This window comes from Carcharodon carcharias, chromosome 32, assembly GCF_017639515.1.
Source record: "Carcharodon carcharias isolate sCarCar2 chromosome 32, sCarCar2.pri, whole genome shotgun sequence".
Classification (NCBI taxonomy): Eukaryota; Metazoa; Chordata; class Chondrichthyes; order Lamniformes; family Lamnidae; genus Carcharodon; species Carcharodon carcharias.
The window spans coordinates 28,909,066-28,930,674 of NC_054498.1; the positions used below are offsets into that span (position 1 = coordinate 28,909,066).

Consider the following 21,609-nt stretch of genomic DNA (forward strand, 5'->3'; position numbering starts at 1 on the left):
GGGGACACAGAATGTTAGCAGAGTAGGGACACATCATAATACAGTAAAACAATCAAGTCAGAGGGAGCACAGCTGCATTAAGTTTCAAGGGAGTAAGGCAAGGCTGGATGGCCTCTACTTTAATGCCAGGAGTATTACAGGTAAAACAGATGAGTTAAGGGTGAGGATTGACACATGGAATTGAGATACAGTAGCCATCACTGAGACGTGGTTGAGGGAAGGGCAGGATTGGCAGCTCAACATTCTGGGATAAAGAATCTTCAGGCAAGTCAGGGGAGGGGGTAAAAGAGGAGGAGCATTGCATTATTAGTTGAGGAGTCAGTTACTGCAGTAAGGAGGGATGATATCTTAGAGGGGGCATCGAATGAAGCTTTGTGAGTAGAGCTTAGGAATAAAAAAGGGGCAGCCACATTATTAGGTGTTTATTATAGACCCCCAGATAGTCAGCGGGAAACTGGGGAGCAATTATGTGCACAACTTGTGGAGGTGTGTAAAAACAATAACAATAGGGTAATTATATTAGTTGATTTCAACTTTCCCAACATTAATTGGGATAGACATAATGTTAAGAGCTTGGATGGAGTGGATTTCTTGAAATGTGTACAGGAGATCTTTTTAGGTCAATATCTAGAGGGTCCAACAAGGGACAGCGCAGTGCTGGACCTAATTCTGGGGAATGAAGCTGGACAGGTGGCTGAGGTGGTGATGGGACAGCATTTTAGTGATAGTGACCACAACGTGGTACAGTTTAAGCTTGTTATGGACAAAGAAATAAACAAGTTACAAAAAAATGTTTTGGATTGGGGGAGAGTGGATTTTAGTAAAATAAGGCAGGATCTGGCCAAGGTAGACTGGGAACAGCTACTTGTGGGGAAATCTACAGAAGAGCAGTGGGGGGCATTCAAATAGGAAATGGGGAGGGTACAGGCTCAACATGTTCCCTCTAGGGTGATAGGAAGGGGTAACAAACCCAGAGAACCATGGATGACCAGAGATATTCAGGACACAATGAGAAGGAAAAGAGAGGCTTTTAGCAGGTACAAGGGAAGCAAATCAGCAGAGGCATTAGTGGAGTACAGACAGTGCAGGGTGGAGATTAAGAAAGCAATTTGGAGAGCAAAGAGGGGATATGAGAAAGCTCTGGCTGGTAAAAGTAGGGAAAATCCCAAGATATTCTATAAGTATATCAATAGGAAGAGGATAACCAGGGAAAGAGTAGGGCCCATTAGAGACCAAGGAGGCAATCTATGGGTGGAGCCAGAGGACATCGCTAGAGTGTTGAATGAATACTTCACATCCATCCTCACCCAAGAGAATGAGGATGAAGGTATCGAACTCGGGGAGAGAGACTGCGAGGTTCTTGAACAAATTGATATAAGGAGTGATAAGGTATTGGAGGTGTTGGCAGGCTTAAAAGTGGACAAATCCCCCAGGTCCAGATGATTTGTGTCCCAAACTGCTGAGGGAGGCAAGGGAAGAGATCGCAGGGGCTCTGACCCAAATTTTTAATTCCTCTCTGGCCACGGGAGAAGTGCCAGAGGACTGGAGAACAGCTAATGTGGTTCCGCTATTTAAGAAGGGTTGTAGAGATAAGCCAGGGAACTACAGACCAGTGAGTCTCACGTCAGTGGTAGGGAAACTACTGGAGAAATTTTTGGAGGAGAGTATCTATCTCCACTTGGAGAGGCAAGGTTTGATCAGGGATAGTCAGCATGGCTTTGTCAGAGGGAGGTCATGTCTAACAAATTTGATTGAAGTTTTTGAGGAGGTGACCAGGTGTGTAGATGAGGGTAGTGCAGTTGATGTAGTTTATATGGATTTCAGCAAAGCCTTTGACAAGGTCCCACATGGGAGACTTATAAAGAAGGTAAATGCACATGGGATACAGGGTAATTTGATAAGGTGGATTCAAAATTGGTTTAGCTGTAGGAGACAAGAGGGTGATGACAGAAGGATGCTTTAGTGACTGGAAGCCAGTGTCCAGTGGCGTACCACAGGGATCTGTGCTGGGTCCCCTATTATTTGTCATTTATATAAACGACATAGATGACTATGTGGGGGGTAGGATTAGTAAGTTTGCGGATGATACAAAGATTGGCCAGATGGTTAACAGTGAGGTTGAGTGTCTTGGGCTACAGGAAGGTATAGACGGGATGGTCAAATGGGCAGATAAATGGCAGATGGAATTTACCCTGAAAAGTGTGAGGTGATACACTTTGGAAGGAGTAATTTGACAATGAAGTACTCAATAAATAGCAAGGCACTAGGAAGTTCTGAGGAACAAAGGGACCTTGGCGTGCGTGTCCATAGATCTCTGAAGGCGGAGGGGCATGTTAGTGGGACACTTGCCTTTATCAATTGAGGCATAGATTACAAAAGTAAGGAGGTCATGTTGGAGTTGTATAGAACCTTGGTGAGGCCACAGCTGGAGTACTGTGTGCAGTTCTGGTCGCCACATTATAGGAAGGATGTGATTGCACTGGAGGGGGTGTAGAGGAGATTCACCAGGATGTTGCCTGGGATGAAACATTTAAGTTATGAAGAGAGGTTGGATAGACTTGGGTTGTTTTTGTTGGGGCAGAGAAGACTGAGGGGCGACCTGATCAGGGTGTACAAGATTATGAGGGGCATGAACAGGGTGGATAGGGAGCAGCTGTACCCCTTAGTTGAAGGGTCAGTCACAAGGGGTCACAAGTTCAAGGTGAGGGGCAGGAGGTTTAGGGGGGATGTGAGGAAAAACTTTACCCAGAGGGGGGTGATGGTCTGGAATGTGCTGCCTGGGAGGGTGGTGGAGGCGGGTTGCCTCACATCCTTTAAAAAGTACCTGGATGAGTACTTGGCACATCATAACATTCAAGGCTATTGGCCAAGTGCTGGTAAATGGGATTAGGTAGGTAGGTCAGGTGTTTCTCATGTGTCGGTGCAGACTCGATGGGCCGAAGCGTCTGCACTGTGTGATTCTGTGGTTCTGCGATGGAGCAAACAAGTGCTCGCAGCAAATAGGGCCATAGTGGAAAAAAATGTGTAAAAATGTTAAAAAGACAAATCTAAAGACAATGTATCTGAAAGCATGGAGCACTCGCAATAAGGTAGGTGAATTAACAGGACAAACGATGTAAACTGGCATGATATGATTACAATTACAGAAACATGACTGTAGGGTGACCAAGGCTACTCAATATTTAGGAAGGACAGGTAAAAAGGAAAAGCAGGTTTGGGTGGTGTTGTTAGTTAGGGATGAAATCAGTGCAATAGTGAGAAAAGATATTGGCTCAGTAAATCTCGATGTGAAATCAGCCTGGGCATAACTAAGAAGCAAAAAACAGGTGGAAAACATTAGTGGGAGCTGTCTATAGGTATCCAAACAGCGGTAGTAAGGTAAGGGAAGGCATTAAACAGAAAATGAGAGATGCATGTAATAAGGGTGCTGTAGTATTCATGGGTGACTTTCATCTACATATAGACTGGACAAACCAAATTAGCAATAATACAGTGCTGGATATATTCCTGGTGTGCATATGAGATGGTTTTTTTTAAGACCAGTATGTTGAGGAAGCAACTAGGAAACAGACTATCTTAGATTTGGTTTTGTGCAGTGATACGGGGTTAATAATCTTGTTGTGTGGAGCCCTTTAGGGAACAGTGGCTTAACATGATCGAGTTCTTCATTAGGATGGAACCGATCTGAAACTAGGGTCCTAAATCTAAACAAAGGAAACTACAAAGGTATGAGGTGTGAGTTGGCTAAGACAGATGGCGGTTAGACAATGGCTAATATTTAAGGAATGAATGTATGCATTACAACACTTATACGTTCCTTCCTTTCCCTGATGGGCAAAAGCACAACATGAAAAGTGGCCCAACAATGGCTAACAAAAGAAATTAAGGATAATATTGTATCCAAAGAGGAGTCACATAAAGCTGCTAGAAAAAGGAGCAAGCCTGAGGATTGGGAACAGTTTAGATTTTAGCAAAGGAGGAGCAAGAGATTGAGTCAGAGGGGAAAAACAGAGTGAGAGAACTTGTAAGGAACATAAAAGCGGACTGTAAAAGCTTCTACTAGTATGTAAAAAGGAAAATATTGGTGAAGACAAATGTAGGTCCCTTACAGTCCTAAACAGGAGAGTTTATAACAGAGAACAAGGAAATGGCAGAGCAATTAAACAACTACTTCAGTTCTGTCTTCACGGAGGAAGACACAAATAACTTCCCAGAAATACTCAGGAACCAAGGGTCTAGTGAGAAGGAAGAATCAAAGGAAATTAGTATTACTAAAAAAATAGTGCTGGAGAAATTAATGGGACTGAAAGCTGATAAAGTCCCAGGGCCCGATAACCTACAGCCCAGGGTATTAAAGGCCATGGATATAGTGGATGTGTTAGTTGTCATCTTCCAAAATTCTGTAGATGCTGGAACAGTCCTGGCAGATTGGAGAGTGACAAATGTAACCCCACTATTTAAAAAAGGAGGGAGTGTGAAAACAACGAATTACAGACCAGTTAGCCTAACATCAGTAATAGGGAAAATGCTAGAGTCTATGATAAAGGATGTGATAACAGGACACTTAGAAAATATCATGGGGATTAGGTAAAGTTAACATGGATTTATGAAAATGAAATCATGTTTGACAAACCTGTTGGAGTTTTTTGGGGAGGTAACTATCAGAATAGATAAGGGGGAATCAGTGGATATGGATTTTCAGGAAGCTTTTGATAAAGTCCCACATAAGGGTTTAGTGTGTAAAATTAAAGCACATGGGATTGAGAATTGGTTAGCAGACAGGAAACAGAGATTAGGAATAAATGGCTTTCTTTTGGAGTGGCAGGTGGTGACTAGTGGGGAACCGCAGGGATCAGTGTTTGGGCCCCAGCTATTCACAATATATAGCAATGATTTGGATGAGGGAACCAAATGTAATATTTCCAAGTTTGCTGACAACATGAAACTTGGTGAGAATGTGAGTGGTGAGGAGGGTTAAGAGGCTGCAAAGTGATTTAGGCAGGTTCAGTGAGTGGGCAAATACATGGCAGATGCAGTATAACATGGATAAGTGTGAAGTTATCCACTTCAGTAGGAGAAACAGAATGGCAGAGTGTTATTTAAATGGTGATAGATTGGGAAATGTTGATGTACAAAGAGACCTGGGTGTCCTTGTACACCAGTCACTGAAAGCAAGCATGCAGGAGCAGCAAGCAGTTAAGAAGCAAATGGTATTTGGCTTTCATTGCGAGAGTACTTGAGTACAGGAGCAAGGATGTCTTTACTGCAGCTGTACAGGGCCTTGGTGAGACCACACCTGGAGTAGTGTGTGCAGTTTTGGTCTCCTTACCTAAGAAAGGGTATACTTGCCATAGGGGGAGTGCAGAAAAGGTTCACCAGACTGATTCCTGGGATGACAGCATCAGCAGAGATTGGACTGACTAGGCCTGTATTCACTGGAGTTTAGAATAATGAGAGGGGATCTCATTGAAACATATAAAATTCTGACAGGGATGGTCAGACTGGATGCAGGGATGATGTTTCCTCTGGCTGGTGGGGGTGGGGGGGCTGTCTAGAACAAGGGGCCACTGTCTCAGGATACGGGGTAGATTATTTTGGGCTGAGATGAGGAGAAACGTCTTCACTCAGAGGATGGTGAACCTGTGGAATTCTCTCCCACAGAGGCTGTGGAGGCCAAGTCACTGGATATATTTAAGAAGGAAATAGATAGATTCCTAGATTCTAAAGGCATCAAGGGGTATTGGGGGAGGGCAGGAGTATGGTGTTGAGATAGAGGATCAGGTATGATCATACTGAATGGCAGAGCAGGCTCAAGGGCTGAATGGCCTACTCTTGCTCCTATTTTCTACGTTTCTAAACTTTGGACCCCAGCAGCTAAAGACACATTGACCAGGGGTGGGATGATTAAAATCAGGAACGCACATGAGGAAAAGAAAAGGAACGTCAATATCTTGGAGGGTTGTGGGGCTGGAGGTGATTATAGGGAGGTGCTGAGGCCATGGAGGGACTGACCACAAGGATAAGAATTTTAATATTGAGGCATTACTGGACCAGGAGCAGATGTGGGTCAATAAGCACAGGTCTAATAGGTGAATGGGCCTTAGTGTAGGTTAAGACATGGGCAACAGAGTTTTGGAAATTAGAAGCAAAATACTGCAGATGCTGGAAACCTGAAATAAAAACAGAAAATGCTGGAAAAACTCAGCCTGTCCGGCAACATCTGAGGAGAGAGAAACAGAGTTAACGTTTCGAGGATTGGGTGCAGAACTGAAGAGAAGTGGAAATGTGATGGATTTTATCCTGTTTAAGAGGGGGGGGAGCAGCTGGAATGAAGGATTGGTGACAGCTGAGGAGAGATTGACAAAGAGTTTGGAAATTGCCACCTCTCTGCTTTTAAATTGGATGCAGTGTAATCCTGGAGGATTTGCCAAGAACAACCATACATGCAAACCTCCGGATGGACACAACTGATGAGGGAGGGGACACTGCACTCCAAGACATGAATATTGATGAGCTATTAGTCTTGGCATTAGGACTTTTATTTACCATGGCTCTGACCCCACCCCTTCCCCTACTACACCAATTTCTGCTGAGTCTATAACTCCTTCTAGACACTGGCCCGGGAATTCTGAGGTATGGGTGCAGGATCTATGGGGGTTGAGTTGGGGGTCTCAGTATTTGGGGGTTAGGGTCTCTTTAACAGGGTAAATTCCAACAGATTCAACATTGGGTCCATTAGAAGTTGATTTGCCTGTGGACATGTCTATTACACTCCAAAGGAGATGAGGAGAACACCCCAATTGGACCCTTCGCAATCCTTGAAGGCAGGGCCTGTGAGTTGTTACTGTCCAGTGTTGCTCACACAGTGGGGGAAGGCTCCAATATTCCTAAACCAATTTGCAATACATTGGCAGAAGCTGGAAGATTTATAAAACAAAAACAGAATTACCTGGAAAAACTCAGCAGGTCTGGCAGCATCGGCGGAGAAGAAAAGAGTTGACGTTTCGAGTCCTCATGACCCTTCGACAGAACTTGAGTTCGAGTCCAGGAAAGAGCTGAAATATAAGCTGGTTTAAGGTGTGTGTGTGGGGGGCGGAGAGATAGAGAGACAGAGAGGTGGAGGGGGTTGGTGTGGTTGTAGCGACAAACAAGCAGTGATAGAAGCAGAATATCAAAAGATGTCAACAACAATAGTACAATAGAACACATAGGTGTTAAAGATAAAGTTGGTGATATTATCTAAACGAATGTGCTAATTAAGAATGGATGGTAGGGCACTCAAGGTATAGCTCTAGTGGGTTTTTTTTTTATTTTATATAATGGAAATAGGTGGGAAAAGGAAAATCTTTATAATTTATTGGGAAGAAAAAAAAAAAAGAGAAGGGGGAAACAGAAAGGGGGTGGGGATGGGGGAGGGGACTCACGACCTTTTCCCACCTATTTCCATTATATAAAATAAAAAAAAAAACCCACTAGAGCTATACCTTGAGTGCCCTACCATCCATTCTTAATTAGCACATTCGTTTAGATAATATCACCAACTTTATCTTTAACACCTATGTGTTCTATTGTACTATTGTTGTTGACATCTTTTGATATTCTGCTTCTATCACTGCTTGTTTGTCGCTACAACCACACCAACCCCCTCCACCTCTCTGTCTCTCTATCTCTCCGCCCCCCACACACACACCTTAAACCAGCTTATATTTCAGCTCTTTCCTGGACTCGAACTCAAGTTCTGTCGAAGGGTCATGAGGACTCGAAACGTCAACTCTTTTCTTCTCCGCCGATGCTGCCAGACCTGCTGAGTTTTTCCAGGTAATTCTGTTTTTGTTTTGGATTTCCAGCATCCGCAGTTTTTTTGTTTTTATCGCTGGAAGATTTATCCCTGTTTGATCCTGAAGAACCTGGTGCATTCGGACTGAATCCTGATTCTATCTAGGGTGTTTGCACAAAAGACACTGATGTCAGCGGTTTGAAAGCAGCTGTAGAGTTTCACACGTGTACAGGACTTGGTTCTAGTCATTAGACTTGGGGGGCAAGGGTTCTACCATCTAGAAGGACAAGGGCAGCAGACACATGGGAACACCACCACCTGAAAGTTCCCCTCTAAGTCACCCCCCCATCCTGACTTGGAAATATATCACCGTTCCTTCACTGTCGCTGGGTCAAAATCCTGGAAGCCCCTCCCTAACAGCACAGTGGGTGTATCTACCCCACATGGACTGCAGTGGTTCATGAAGGCAGCTCACCACCACCATCTCAAGGGCAACTAGGGATGGGCAATAAATGCTGGCCCAGCCACATCCCATGACAGAATTAAAACAAAACCATTACAGCACAAAGGAGGCCATTCAGCTCATCAGGCCTATGCCGGCTATCTATAGAGCACTCCAGCAGTCCCATTCCCCAGCTCTAGCCTTGTGTATCTTTATTTCCCATTTACGTGAATTACTCAGAAAGGTCCGATTTTTATTAGGTCTTGTGCAGCAGAGGCTTTGTTCAAATTTAACCTGAAAAGCACACAACATTGAATTCTGGCCATGGTTGCTTAGTGGTATGTCACTGGACTTGTCAGAGTATGTGTGTTCCCATCCCGCTGTAGCACTGTACCATTGACTGCAGTTAAAGACTCGGTAAAAGTGGCCATGAAGCTGTTGGAGTACTTATGAAGATCTAATTGGTTTCACTAATGTCCTTTAAGAATTAAACCCTACTGCCCTTATAAAGAAATGTGATCCCCGGGCCAGATGGTGAGAATTGGCCATATGGGCTGCATCAAACTTGTTTGAACAGAGCGATTAAAGATGGGCAATAAACGCCAGCCTTGTCAGTGATGCCCACATGGCCAGAATGAACAGCAATCTTTTCAATGAGTGAAACATGTAAGAACTTTGCAGTGACAATTTTTGCCTCAGATTGGATTGTGAAGAGTCTGATTTTATTAGTTAGACGCTGTGGATACATAAGGGTGAAACACTGTAAATGCTCACTTTAACCAACAGCAATATACAATCACATTCATTGCAATCAATGAAATTACAGGCTCTACAGCCCAAGGGTTGTAGTCACTGGAAATCAGTCATTAGGGCAGACCATCCTCCTGCTGACTCTGCTCAGTGCTGCTTCCTCCGGAATGAGCAGCCTAGGGAAAACACAAAACACATTCATTACAAAATACTGCTGGAAACCAGTTGGGCTGAATGGTCTGTTTCTATTTTGTAAAATATGTAACTGTTTTATGAAACCTGATGAGACTTCCCTCGCACAAAACACACTAGTTGGATTCAGTCGAACCTTTGCTCGATTTGATATCACTATTTGCAGAATACCACAACAGCTTCCCCTCACAGGGGGAAGTTGGCAGATGTCAAGGGGTATGGGGAGACTGTGGGAGTATGGGGAGACTGTGGGGGTATGGGGAGACTGTGGGGGTATGGGGAGACTGTGGGAGTATGGGGAGACTGTGGGAGTATGGGGTGACAGTGGGGGTATGGGGAGACTGTGGGGGTATGGGGAGACTGTGGGAGTATGGGGAGACTGTGGGAGTATGGGGAGACTGTGGGAGTATGGGGTGACAGTGGGGGTATGGGGAGACTGTGGGAGTATGGGGAGACTGTGGGAGTATGGGGAGACTGTGGGGGTATGGGGAGACTGTGGGGGTATGGGGAGACTGTGGGAGTATGGGGAGACTGTGGGAGTATGGGGAGACTGTGGGAGTATGGGGAGACTGTGGGGGTATGGGGTGACAGTGGGGGTATGGGGAGACTGTGGGGGTATGGGGAGACTGTGGGAGTATGGGGAGACTGTGGGAGTATGGGGAGACTGTGGGAGTATGGGGTGACAGTGGGGGTATGGGGAGACTGTGGGGGTATGGGGAGACTGTGGGGGTACGGGGAGACTGTGGGGGTACGGGGAGACTGTGGGGGTACGGGGAGATAGTGGGGGTATGGGGAGACTGGGTATGGGGAGACAGTGGGGGTATGGGGAGACTGTGGGTATGGGGAGACAGTGGGGGTATGGGGAGACAGTGGGGGTACGGGGAGACAGTGGGGGTACGGGGAGACAGTGGGGGTACGGGGAGACTGTGGGGGTACGGGGAGACTGTGGGGGTACGGGGAGACTGTGGGGGTATGGGGAGACTGTGGGGGTATGGGGAGACAGTGGGAGTATGGGGAGACAGTGGGAGTATGGGGAGACAGTGGGGGTATGGGGAGACAGTGGGGGTATGGGGAGACTGTGGGGGTATGGGGAGACAGTGGGGGTACGGTGTTCAGAAAGAGGGTCAGCCACGATCCTATTGAAAGGTGAAATAGGCTCATGTAGGATTGGAATCCCCTCCAACTGGGACGTTTATGGAACATAATTTCAAACGCATGTCCATCATGGCTTCATGATTGCAACTATAAATTATAACAAAGAGAAGCAGCAGTCAGCAATCCAGGGCTGGGCAGCAAGGGGTTAATCTGGACATTTAGTAAAAATACAGTGACTCATCCAAAGGGTGTGGACGTTGACTAATGCAATCAAGAAGTTGGATTATCCAATAAAAAGGCACAAAGGGCCATCAATACAAGACAAACAAGGTCACACCAGGGGACACGTTATTAACATTTGTAAATTCTATGTTTTTAATTTTCAAAATTCTTCAGCTCTGAGACAGCTGTGTGCCTCAGGGAGCTTTCCCTGTGTGGGCCGGTGGGTATGTCCACACTTCCGCACTGGTGATCCCCCCGCCCCTACCCCGGCAGTGCTACAGCACGCCTCCCACACAGTGAAATACAAATGGGGGCCCGATTGCGGGCAGCGGTCGGCTTGGCAACCACTTCCGGGCCTGCCCACCATGCCCACCTACCCTGCCCACCCACTGGCCACGCCCACCCACTGGCCACGCCCACCCACTGGCCACGCCCACCCATCGACCACGCCCACCCGACGGCCCCACCCACCCGCTGGCCATGCCCACCCACCGACCATGCCCAACCCCCCGCCCACCCGCGGCCTTGCCCAACCCCCGCCCACCCGCTGGCCACGCCCACCCAGCGGCCACGCCCACCCACCGACCACACCCACCCGACAGCCCCACCCACCCACTTGCCCTGCCCACCCACTGGCCACGCCCACCCCCACCCGACAGCCCCACCCACCCACCTGCCCCGCCCACCCACCGACCATGCCCACCCGACGGCCCCGCCCACCCACCTGCCCCGCCCACCCGCCCCGCCCACCCGCCGGCCTTGCCCAACCCCCCGCCCGCCCAACCCCCCGTCCACACACCTGCCCCGCACACCCGCTGGCCACGCCCACCCCCACCCGACGGCCTTGCCCAACCCCCCGCCCACTCGCCGGCCACACCCACCTGACGGCCACGCCCACCCGCCGGCCACACCCACCTGACGGCCACGCCCACCCGCCGGCCACACCCACCTGACGGCCACGCCCACTCGCCGGCCACACCCAACTGACGAGGGCAAAATTCTGCCCATGGTATTTTGTTGCCGATATTTTGTAAGTTTCAGCCGTGACTTGGTGATATTGGGCTGAGGGTTTTAGGACAAGAGGTGGTGATTTGCTTGTGTTTGTGTCCGTACAGGGAACAGGTTGTTTTAAATGTTGGGGTTTTGGGTGATTCAATAAAGCGATTGTGAACAATCAGAAGAAACTTGTCTTGCTGCTTATTCTGTTCAAGCCAAAAGCACGTGAATCTGGTGTGGGGAGTGTCTCTGAGGGAAAAGGGGAACCCCTACACTTGAAGGGCTGAATGACCTGCTCCCGCTCCTATTTCCGAGGTTTGTGTGTTGAGCTATTAGTCTTGGCATTAGGACTTTTATTTACCATGGCTCTGACCCCACCCCTTCCCCTACTACACCAATCTCTGCTGAGTCTCTAACTCCTTCTAGACACTGGCCCGGGAATTCTGAGGTATGGGTGCAGGATCTATGGGGGTTGAGTTGGGGGTCTCAGTATTTGGGGGTTAGGGTCTCTTTAACAGGGTAAATTCCAACAGATTCAACATTGGGTCCATTAGAAGTTGATTTGCCTGTGGACATGTCTATTACACTCCAAAGGAGATGAGGAGAACACCCCAATTGGACCCTTCGCAATCCTTGAAGGCAGGGCCTGTGAGTTGTTACTGTCCAGTGTTGCTCACACAGTGGGGGAAGGCTCCAATATTCCTAAACCAATTTGCAATACATTGGCAGAAGCTGCAAGATTTATCCCTGTTTGATCCTGAAGAACCTGGTGCATTCGGATTGAATCCTGATTCTATCTATCAGCACGCAGACAGACAGTTTCATCCCGAGAACCAAGCTGTGAGGATCAGTCATTGCTCAGTGACAGCATTCATACAAGCAGGATTCCTGACAATTCCCGATCTCTGGGACCTACACATTCCTTCCTACCCCAATCAGGAAATGACACTGCACCAGCTCAAATACATTAAATAGTCCAACCCTTGCTAGGTAATTTCAGAGGGAAGTTCAAAGTTAAGAGTCACCCACATTGCAGTGGGTCTGGAGTCACATGTAGGCCAGACCAGGTAAAGACAGCAGATTTCCCTCCCTAAAGGGCATTAGTGACCCAGATGAGTTTTTACAACAATCAGTGATGGCTTCATGGTCACTGTTACTGCGACTAGCTTTCAATTCCAGATTTTTAATTAATTGAATTCAAATTCTACCAGCTGCTGTGGTGGGATTTGAACCCATATCCTCAGAGCATTAACCTGGGTCCCTGATTTACTAGTCCAGTGACATTACCACTACCACCGCTTGAGCATCTCTGATTTCAATTAATCCATCATTGGTGGCTGTGCCTTCAGGTTCTGAGGCCTTATCCCCTCCCTCCCCTCACCCTCTCCCCCTCCCCCTCCCCCCCACACCCTCCCTCCCCTCACCCTCACCTCCTCTCTCCCCTCAACCCCTCCCTCCCCTCACCCTCACCCTCTCCCCCTCCCCCTCCCCCCCACACCCTCCCTCCCCTCACCCTCACCCTCTCCCCCTCCCCCCCCACACCCTCCCTCCCCTCACCCTCACCTCCTCTCTCCCCTCAACCCCTCCCTCCCCTCACACCCTCCCTCCCCTCACCCTCACCCTCTCCCCCTCCCCCTCCCCCCCCACACCCTCCCTCCCCTCACCCTCACCCTCTCCCCCTCCCTCCCCTCACCCCATCCCTCCCCACTTACTCACCCTCTCCCCCTCCCTCCCCTCACCCTCACCTCCTCTCTCCCCTCAACCCCTCCCTCCCCTCACACCCTCCCTCCCCTCACCCTCACCCTCTCCCCCTCCCCCTCCCCCCCCCACACCCTCCCTCCCCTCACCTCCTCTCTCCCCTCAACCCCTCCCTCCCCTCACACCCTCCCTCCCCTCACCCTCACCCTCTCCCCCTCCCCCTCCCCCCCACACCCTCCCTCCCCTCACCCTCACCCTCTCCCCCTCCCCCCCCACACCCTCCCTCCCCACTTACTCACCCTCTCCCCCTCCCTCCCCTCACCCTCACCTCCTCTCTCCCCTCAACCCCTCCCTCCCCTCACTCCCTCCTTCCCCACATCCTCACCCTCTCCCCCTCCCTCCCCCTCCCCCTCCCTCCCCTCACCCTCTCCCCCTCCCTCCCCTCACCCTCACCTCCTTCCTTCTTTCACCCTCTCTCCCTCCTTCCCTTCACCCCCTTCCTCCCCTCACTCTCTCCCTCCCCTCACCTTCTCCCTCTCCCTCCCCTCACCCTTAGGGACTTGCCTCCACAAACCTCTCTACCTCTCTCCCTGCCTTAAAAGGCATTCTTTAAAACCTTTGACTAAGGTTTTGGCCATCTGTCTTAATATGTGACTCAGAGTCAAACTTTTTCTGATAGAACAGAACCATAGAATCCTTACAGCACAGAAGATGGCCATTCAGCCCATCATGTCTGCACTGGCTCTCCCTAAGAGCAGTTCACGTGCTGACGGTCCCGCTCCCTCTCCCCACATCCCTCCTGTTCAGGTATTTAGAAAACGGAGAAAGATTTACGGCACAGAGGAAGGCCACTCTACCCATCGTATTTGTGCTAGCCGAAAATTGGCCACTCAGCCTAGTCCCATTTTCCAGCACTTGGTCCGTAGCCCTGAAGGTTATGGGACATCAGGTGCATATCCAGACACTTTTTAAATGAGTTGAGGGTTTCTGCCCCTGCCATCCTTTTACACTCCCTGGGAGGTTTTACTATATTAAAGGGCCTAAATGAATGCAAATTGTTATTTTCTGGTCCACCCAAAACCATAAGCAACTTTCACTGTGACAAAGAGCAGCATCTATGGTAGAAAGCGACCTGTCCCAAACATTCCCCAGCTACCTTCTGTGAGTCTGGCCTTGCCCCCAGTGGGCTGGCACAGAACTGTGGAGCAGCCGACACACAACACGACAGTCTGGGCATGGCTAAACACCGTTGTGATCTTGTAGCAGCCTGAAAGAAGAAACACACAAAGGTTGTCACCGTTTTGTTGATAAAGGACGACAGACATTTCTTCCAGCTGTTAGTGATTCCCATTTGCACACTATTTACACGGTAGCCATGTCACAAGCGGGTAGCGCTCTCACTGCTAAGTCAGAGGGTCATGGTTCAAGTCCCACTCCAGACACTTGTGCACAAAATCTAGGCTGGCACTCATGTGCGGCACTGAGGGAGTGCCACGCTGTGGGGAGACATTAAACTGAGGTCTCAAGTAAGGATATAAAGGATTCCAAGGCACTATTTGGAAGAAGGGTAGGGTAGTTCTCTCTCTGATGTTCTGGTCGATATTTATCTCTCACCCAACATCGCTAAAAACAGGTGCACTGATCACTATTACACTGCTGTTTGGGAGCTTGCTGTGCACAAATTAGCTGCTGCATTTCCTATACTAAAACAGTGACTACAGTTTATTGGCTGCAAAGTGTTTGGGGATGTCCTGAGGTTGTGAGAGGTGTTCCAGAAATGCAAGTCTTGCTTTTGCATGCTGACTGGAGTCTATTTGTGGAGAGTGCCTATTTTTTTTTTAAATGGATTTGCTTATTGGAGTGGGAAAAACTGGAAAGTTGAAGTATGGATTTATTTGATACCAAATTTCCTTATTAGATAAAGGATGTCAGATGCTGAATGAATTCAGTGACTATTTAAGAAGTGAATCCGGCAAACTCTGAAGCTCAAAACTGGTCCAGAATTCAGTTGCGTCAATGGCCTGAACCCATTTGGGAAGTAATGAAAAAAAGTGACAGATGGATTCTGCGCTTGAATCGAACACTCTGATGAAAAAGACTGCTGTGTGCACATCCCATTATCAGCTAACAAACCTCTTTTCAGTTACTTTTGTTGCTATGTGGATTTTGGCTAAAACATCTCACGCTAAAGAATGTTATGTGGGTTTCCAAAGATTGCGTTGATGCTGAACAACCTACAGAGCTAACTTGGAAACGTGGATTTCTGCTTAAAGGAGCCTTTACTCCATTAGTGCTTTGAATAACTCTTCCACTTATTAAACCAAAACAGAATTACCTGAAAAATCTCAGCAGATCTGGCAGCATCGGTGGAGAAGAAAAGAGTTGACGTTTCGAGTCCTCATGACCCTTGGAAGGGTCATGAGGACTCGAAACGTCAACTCTTTTCTTCTCCGCCGATGCTGCCAGACCTGCTGAGTTTTTCCAGGTGATTCTGTTTTTGTTTTGGATTTCCAGCATCCGCAGTTTTATTTTTTTTACCACTTATTAAACCAATGTGTTCTCTATCAGATAATCTATGTCTTCAAAAACTCTGCTTCCTATTGCAAAGAAAAACCTACTGAACTTCATAGATTTACCAACATTTATTTATTCACTCTTGGCAATTATTGCCCAACCCTTTATTGTCCAAGCCTGGTTGCCTTGAGGTGGTAGCTGTGCTCCAAATGAGATGGCTTACTTGGCCTCTTTAGAGAGGCAGGTAAGAGTCAAACACATTGGCAGGAGACTGGAGTCACATCTCCCCAGACCGAGTAAGGACAGAGGTTTTCCTTTCCTCCAATGGTCATTAGTGACCCAGTTGGGATTTGAAGAAAGAGGAATGCATGTTGGCACTCATCAGTCACGAGGAGAATTCACCAGCTTGGGCAGGATCGATGGAAAGTTACATTTTCCGGATTTTGTGAAAAGCCGGAGCCACACAAGCAGTGGGACATCCATTAGCTGCGTTACATGGATGTTTGCAAGTGTGGCATAAACATCGATGTCCACACCTGGGAGACACCAGCTGATAACAGAGGGAAACGGTGACATCAGCTGTGGGGCAGTGTGCATCACCATGACGATCAGTGGCTACAGTGGTTTGGCAACAGGCGCCAGCATCCAAATCAGTAACACACATCGACGCCTGATAATCACTTCATACTTGTGGAACCTTCCTTTCATGGATTCAGACATCAGCAAAAGAGTTCCTTGCGAAGCTAACCATATCCCCAATAGATTTTTTGCTGAATGTCCATCATCTTACACAGATGGAAAGAGGCCGGGAACAGGTTTTTAAGAAGAAACAGGATTTTAGTAACAATCTGATAGCTTCATGGTCACTTTGACTGATATTTTACAGTTTCTAAAACTACCAGGGCTGGATTTGAACTTGTGTTCTCTGGATTAAAGTCCAGTGAAATCGTAGAAGTGAATGGAACAGGAGGCCATTTGGCTCTTTGAAAGAGCAGTCATGTTTAGTCCTTTTTGTACCTGCCTGTGATGACTTTTGACGCAGAAGCAGTAGTCAGAATAATTTGTACTTTCTTTAAAATGTCTCTGGAATCTGTAATTGTTCTTAAGAACGTTTGAAAAGGGCTGCAGCAATTGTAAAGCGATCAATTCTACCTTTCTTGGGAAATAAGAAATACTGCTCCATATGACCCAGCAATCCTTAAGCTGGAAGTAGTACTAACAGGAAGGAAGTTAAGGAAGAAGCTGGGTGGCTGGCAGGCACAAAGGAGAGCTACAAGCAGAGGAGCTGGAGGACGGAGGGGACCAGTGCACGGATGCAGACAAAAAGGAAAAGCAGACAGAAACAGAAAGAGGAACACAGAGAATTCTTGTGAGCAGAAGGAGCAAGTCTGATAAGTGGCAAGTAACATTCATGTCACACAAGTGCCAGGCAATGACCATCTCTAACAAGAGAAATTCTAACCATCTCCCCTTGACATTCAATGGCATTACAACTGTTGATTCCCCCTCTATCAACATGCTGTGGGGGTTGGGGGGGGGGTTACCATTGGCCAGGAACTGAACTGCACCAGCCATATAAATACTGTGGCTACAAGAGCAGATCAGAGGCTAGGAATCCTGCAGTAAGTAACTCACCTCCTGACTCTCCAAAGCCTGTCCACCGTCCACAGGGGTCAAGTCAGGAGTGTGACGGAATATTCTCCACTTTCCTGGATGAGTACAGCTCCTCAAAACACTCCAGAAGCTAAACACCATCCAGGACAAAGCGAGATGCACTGAAGCAACTCACCAAGGCTCCTTCAACAGCACCTTTCAAACCCACAAACTCTACCACAAGGGCAGCTATTAGATGGGAACACCACCACCTGCAAGTTCCCCATTAAGTTACTCGCCAGCCTGATTTGGAAATATATCGCTGTTTCTTCACTGTCGCTGGGACAAAATCCTGGAACTCCCTCCCTAACAGCACTGTGGGTGTACCTACACCACATGGACTGCAGCGGTTCAAGAAGGTAGCTCACCACCACCTTCTCAAGAGTAATTAGGGATGGGCAATAAATGCTGGCCCAGCCAGCGAAGCCCACATCCTGTGAATGAATAAATCTTTTAAAAAGTCACTCTTGCCAGTATTGTGCAAATGGGCTAAATAAAGGTCAAAAATCTGGAGAGCTACGTGCATAACTTGGTGACATTAAAGTGCTCGTACTTTCCCAGCAGTGGCCAAGCCATGTGATTGGTTAATCGATTGATAAGGAACCCTGGAAGATACACCATCAGGACTGTCATGAGCCAAGGGAGAGTGGGTTCATAGCAGCGTGCTTTACTGCTGAACACCATACCAGTAAAACTCAAAGGGCAAAACTGTTGTTGGATAGAACTCCTGGCCTACCCCACGAGTATAAAGAACCACATATTGTGGAACTGTGCAGCCACATTTTTATAGGGGAGTGATACAGTGCTTTGTGGTTGCATAAGATTTCCTGTAAGGATTATTTAAAGTGAAATTTACCTTTTTACTTGAAATATCATTGCCTGTTAAACCATCTGTAATTTCCATTGGTTCTGGTTGGTATTTAAGTAAATACCAACACAAAGTTGGTAATTTCTTCATTTGGGGGCTATTCAGTGAATTTGGTTGAGTTTGTTTATGGGTCACTGGACTGTCCAACTCCTTAGCCAGAATTCTGTGGCCCCATTGGGGCAGGGAGGCTTTTCTAAACTCCACTGACTTCAGCGGGACCGCAAAATCCCGCTGGCGTAAAATCATGCCGCTTGTGTTTTATTTATTTTATTTATGCAATCGCTTTCCATCACCTTTTCAGGTAGAACATTCCAATCTGGAGAACTCTGAGTGAAAAAAAATTCTCATCTCCTCCCCCCCCTGAGAAGCGATGAAGCTCTGGCTGCCTAGTTATTGAGAAATAACCATTATATTTCTCTTCCCTCTGAATCATGTCATTAACCAGCTCCACTGGAACATCTCAAGCAGGGCCAGTTGTGAATAAATGCTATGTTGACAGTAAAAACTGAGCTGAGCCACAAAATTCCACTGCCTGTGACCAGTGCTCGTGTGGTTAGTCATTGTGTGTGGGGGAGGGGGAGGAGGAGGGGATTGTTCTATTTTGCAGAGGGAGGGGCAGAGAGCAATGTTTAAACATCTAGACTCCATCGTGGATGAAACCCACCGAACTGGAATGGTTTAGTGAGTGACCTTGATGACCACCGGTCAGTTTTCATTTAAAATTTGGAGCAGGGCCGGAGTTGCAGGTTGGTCAACGAGAAATGAGTCTGACTCTAATCTAACTTAAAATAAATGAATTGTTGCTGCCTTGAGACTGTGTGTCACAGAGCCAGGCTAACATTCACACACAAACATATCCACATGACAGAGTTATCTATGTACCTTTTTATCTTAAGTCAAGGTGAAAGTCCAGACGGTACTTTGGCTGGTGCTGAATCCTTGCTGATCCAGAGTTGAATTATTAAGAAAGGTTTGTATTGCTCGGAGTTCAGAAGGCTGGGGAGTGATCTGATCAAGGTGGTTAAAATGATAAAGAGGTGCGAGAGGCTGAATACAGAGAAACTGGTTTCTCGGAGGGGGGGAAATCAAGAACAGGGAGGCACAATATTAAAATTAGAGTCAAGTTGTTCAAGGTTAAAATCAGGGAGCATTTAACCACACAAATGATCATGAAAATCTGGAACTCTCTCCCCTAAAAGGCTGTGGATGCTGGTTTTGGGGGGCGGGGGGAGAGGGAGCGTGGGGGTGGAGGGGGTGGAGGGGGGTGTGGGGGTGGAGGGGTTGTGGGGGTGGGGGGGATGTGGGTTGGGGGGGGTGGGGGGCGGAGGGGGTGGGGCTGTTAATCAAAAATGTCAAGGCTTGGTGCCGGTTATTTGTTTATAAAGGGTATTAAGGGACATGGAGCCCAGGTAAACGGGTTTGAGATACAGATTGTTTGGTTGCTGAGGGTATTAAGGGACAGGTAAACGGATTTGAGATACAGATTGGCCACAACCTAATGGAAGCTGCAACAGGAACATGATGCTCTTCGAGTTCTTCTGTAACTTCACCCTGAAGAAAGGTCTGGGAGTTGTTGTCAGGCTGCCCACTGATGTAGACTGTAAAACACATGGGCTAACCTACTCCCAGACATTCCCAGCTACAAGTTCTGTCGAAGGGTCATGAGGACTCGAAACGTCAACTCTTTTCTTCTCCGCCGATGCTGCCAGACCTGCTGAGTTTTTCCAGGTAATTCTGTTTTTGTTTTGGATTCCCAGCTACAAACTAGTTGCTGCATCTTTAACTCCCCTCATTCCCTAAAAATATCAGTCAATGGTGACATTCCCACCAAACAGCATTCATGAACAAGTCTCCAGAGTCCCAGTTATACTGTTAACCATGGCTACGCATTTTGAATTGAACAACTTATCTCAATACTTTATAGCCCCCACTGCTGAACCAGCCTCACTGAGCTCTTTAAGCAGATGGGGGTCTGGTAACTTTGTGATTATGGTTCTGGACTAGCAAAGCCAAAGGCTGAGAGTTCAGAGGCAAGTTCAATAATATCTGATCAACTGTGGGTTAACATCAGAATAATGAGCATGAAAATGAGAAAATCTGGTAAGGAAACACTAAGCAGTTTGCGGTCAAATTAAATTAAATAAACCATTGATTGAGGTGGAACCTTTCTCTACAAGGGGTGGTAGAAACTATAGAGCAGAATGTAGCAAGGTGAAGGGTTATAGTGAGACGACGATTATTTCTATTCCTCTGTCGGGAATTGGCGGAGGACGGACACTCTACCTGGGCACTTGACATCCATGAAGTACGAGTTGGGGCTTTGCACCAGACGTTTCTTCTTGTGCTGCTTCCGTTCTGCTTCAGGAGACGGGTTTAGCAAATCTTTGGCCAACTGCAAGTTATCAGAGAAAAAAAAAAGACATTTTAACCTTCCCGTTCAAACCTGCAGAAGTGAAACAAGCTCACTGTGAAAGGGAGAGAGGTGCTGGAGCAGGGTCCGATGGTAACGTGCTGGAGGAGTTTCTTTAGGCGCAAAAATCTGCCAGTTCACTCATCAATCCCTGGGTTTCCAAATGACGCTGTGACCTTATTTCTGGGAACTCAAAATGCCTGAATTTTCTGATGAGAATATGATATTCCAGAGAAAAAGAAGCACCTTTCACAACCTTCATGATGTCTCAAAGCACTTTACAGCCAAAGCTTCAGAAGTGTAGTTGCTGTTAATAATGTAGGAATTGCAGCAGTGAATTTGCAGACAGGACCATTCCCCAAATAGCAATGTGATACTGACCAGGGAATCTGTTCTCATCATGCTGGTTGAAGGACAAATATTGGCCAGAACACCCCTGTGACTCTTTGGAATATATTGCTGGCACACATTTACACTTAATGGTCAGTGCTTGTCGCTCATGTGACCACCAGCTCATTATTGTCCACATATTGCGCCCCACTCCTGCACCCTGCCATGCCCAATGCCCCTCCCCCTGCACCCCCCTCCTCCCCACACAACCCCCCCCCCCCGACCACACCACTACCCCCCACAGCCCACCCCCCTACCACCACCCAGTGTCAGTGAAGAAAGCAGAAAGGAGACCAGGGAAAGAGATAAACCAGCTCCACCATTTTGTGTCACCTCATGACAACGTCTGTAAGTCTCGAGTTGTGGGGAACTGAAGCCTGCTGAGCTCACTGCTCTCTGCCACTAACTCTGCTGCCCAGTTTAACAAGCCTCATACGATCACCAGCACAAGGCAAACTCTTTAAACTATTTGTTATCAGTTTCGTGACATCAACAACTGAAAGGCAACCAAACCCTTTGCTGTCCGAAAATGAAAAAAACTGGCTGATAAATTTACAAAAGTAAAATACTGTGGATGCTGGAAACCTGAAATAATTACAGAG

General features: G+C 47.4%; 1 protein-coding gene across 1 annotated transcript in view; it reads right to left on the reverse strand.

Annotated features, from left to right (window-relative positions):
• Positions 1–8,919: 8,919 nt before the first annotated feature.
• The window catches only part of LOC121271929 (40S ribosomal protein S27-like), a 48,149-nt gene continuing 35,459 nt past the window's right edge, over positions 8,920–21,609 (reverse strand). The window contains exons 2-4 of the mRNA XM_041178180.1: positions 20,491–20,599; positions 14,329–14,439; positions 8,920–9,145 (exon numbers count right to left, since the gene is read on the reverse strand). Coding sequence (XP_041034114.1) covers positions 9,117–9,145; positions 14,329–14,439; positions 20,491–20,599 — 249 coding nt within the window. The 3' untranslated portion in view covers positions 8,920–9,116. The remainder of the gene's footprint in view (positions 9,146–14,328; positions 14,440–20,490; positions 20,600–21,609) is intronic.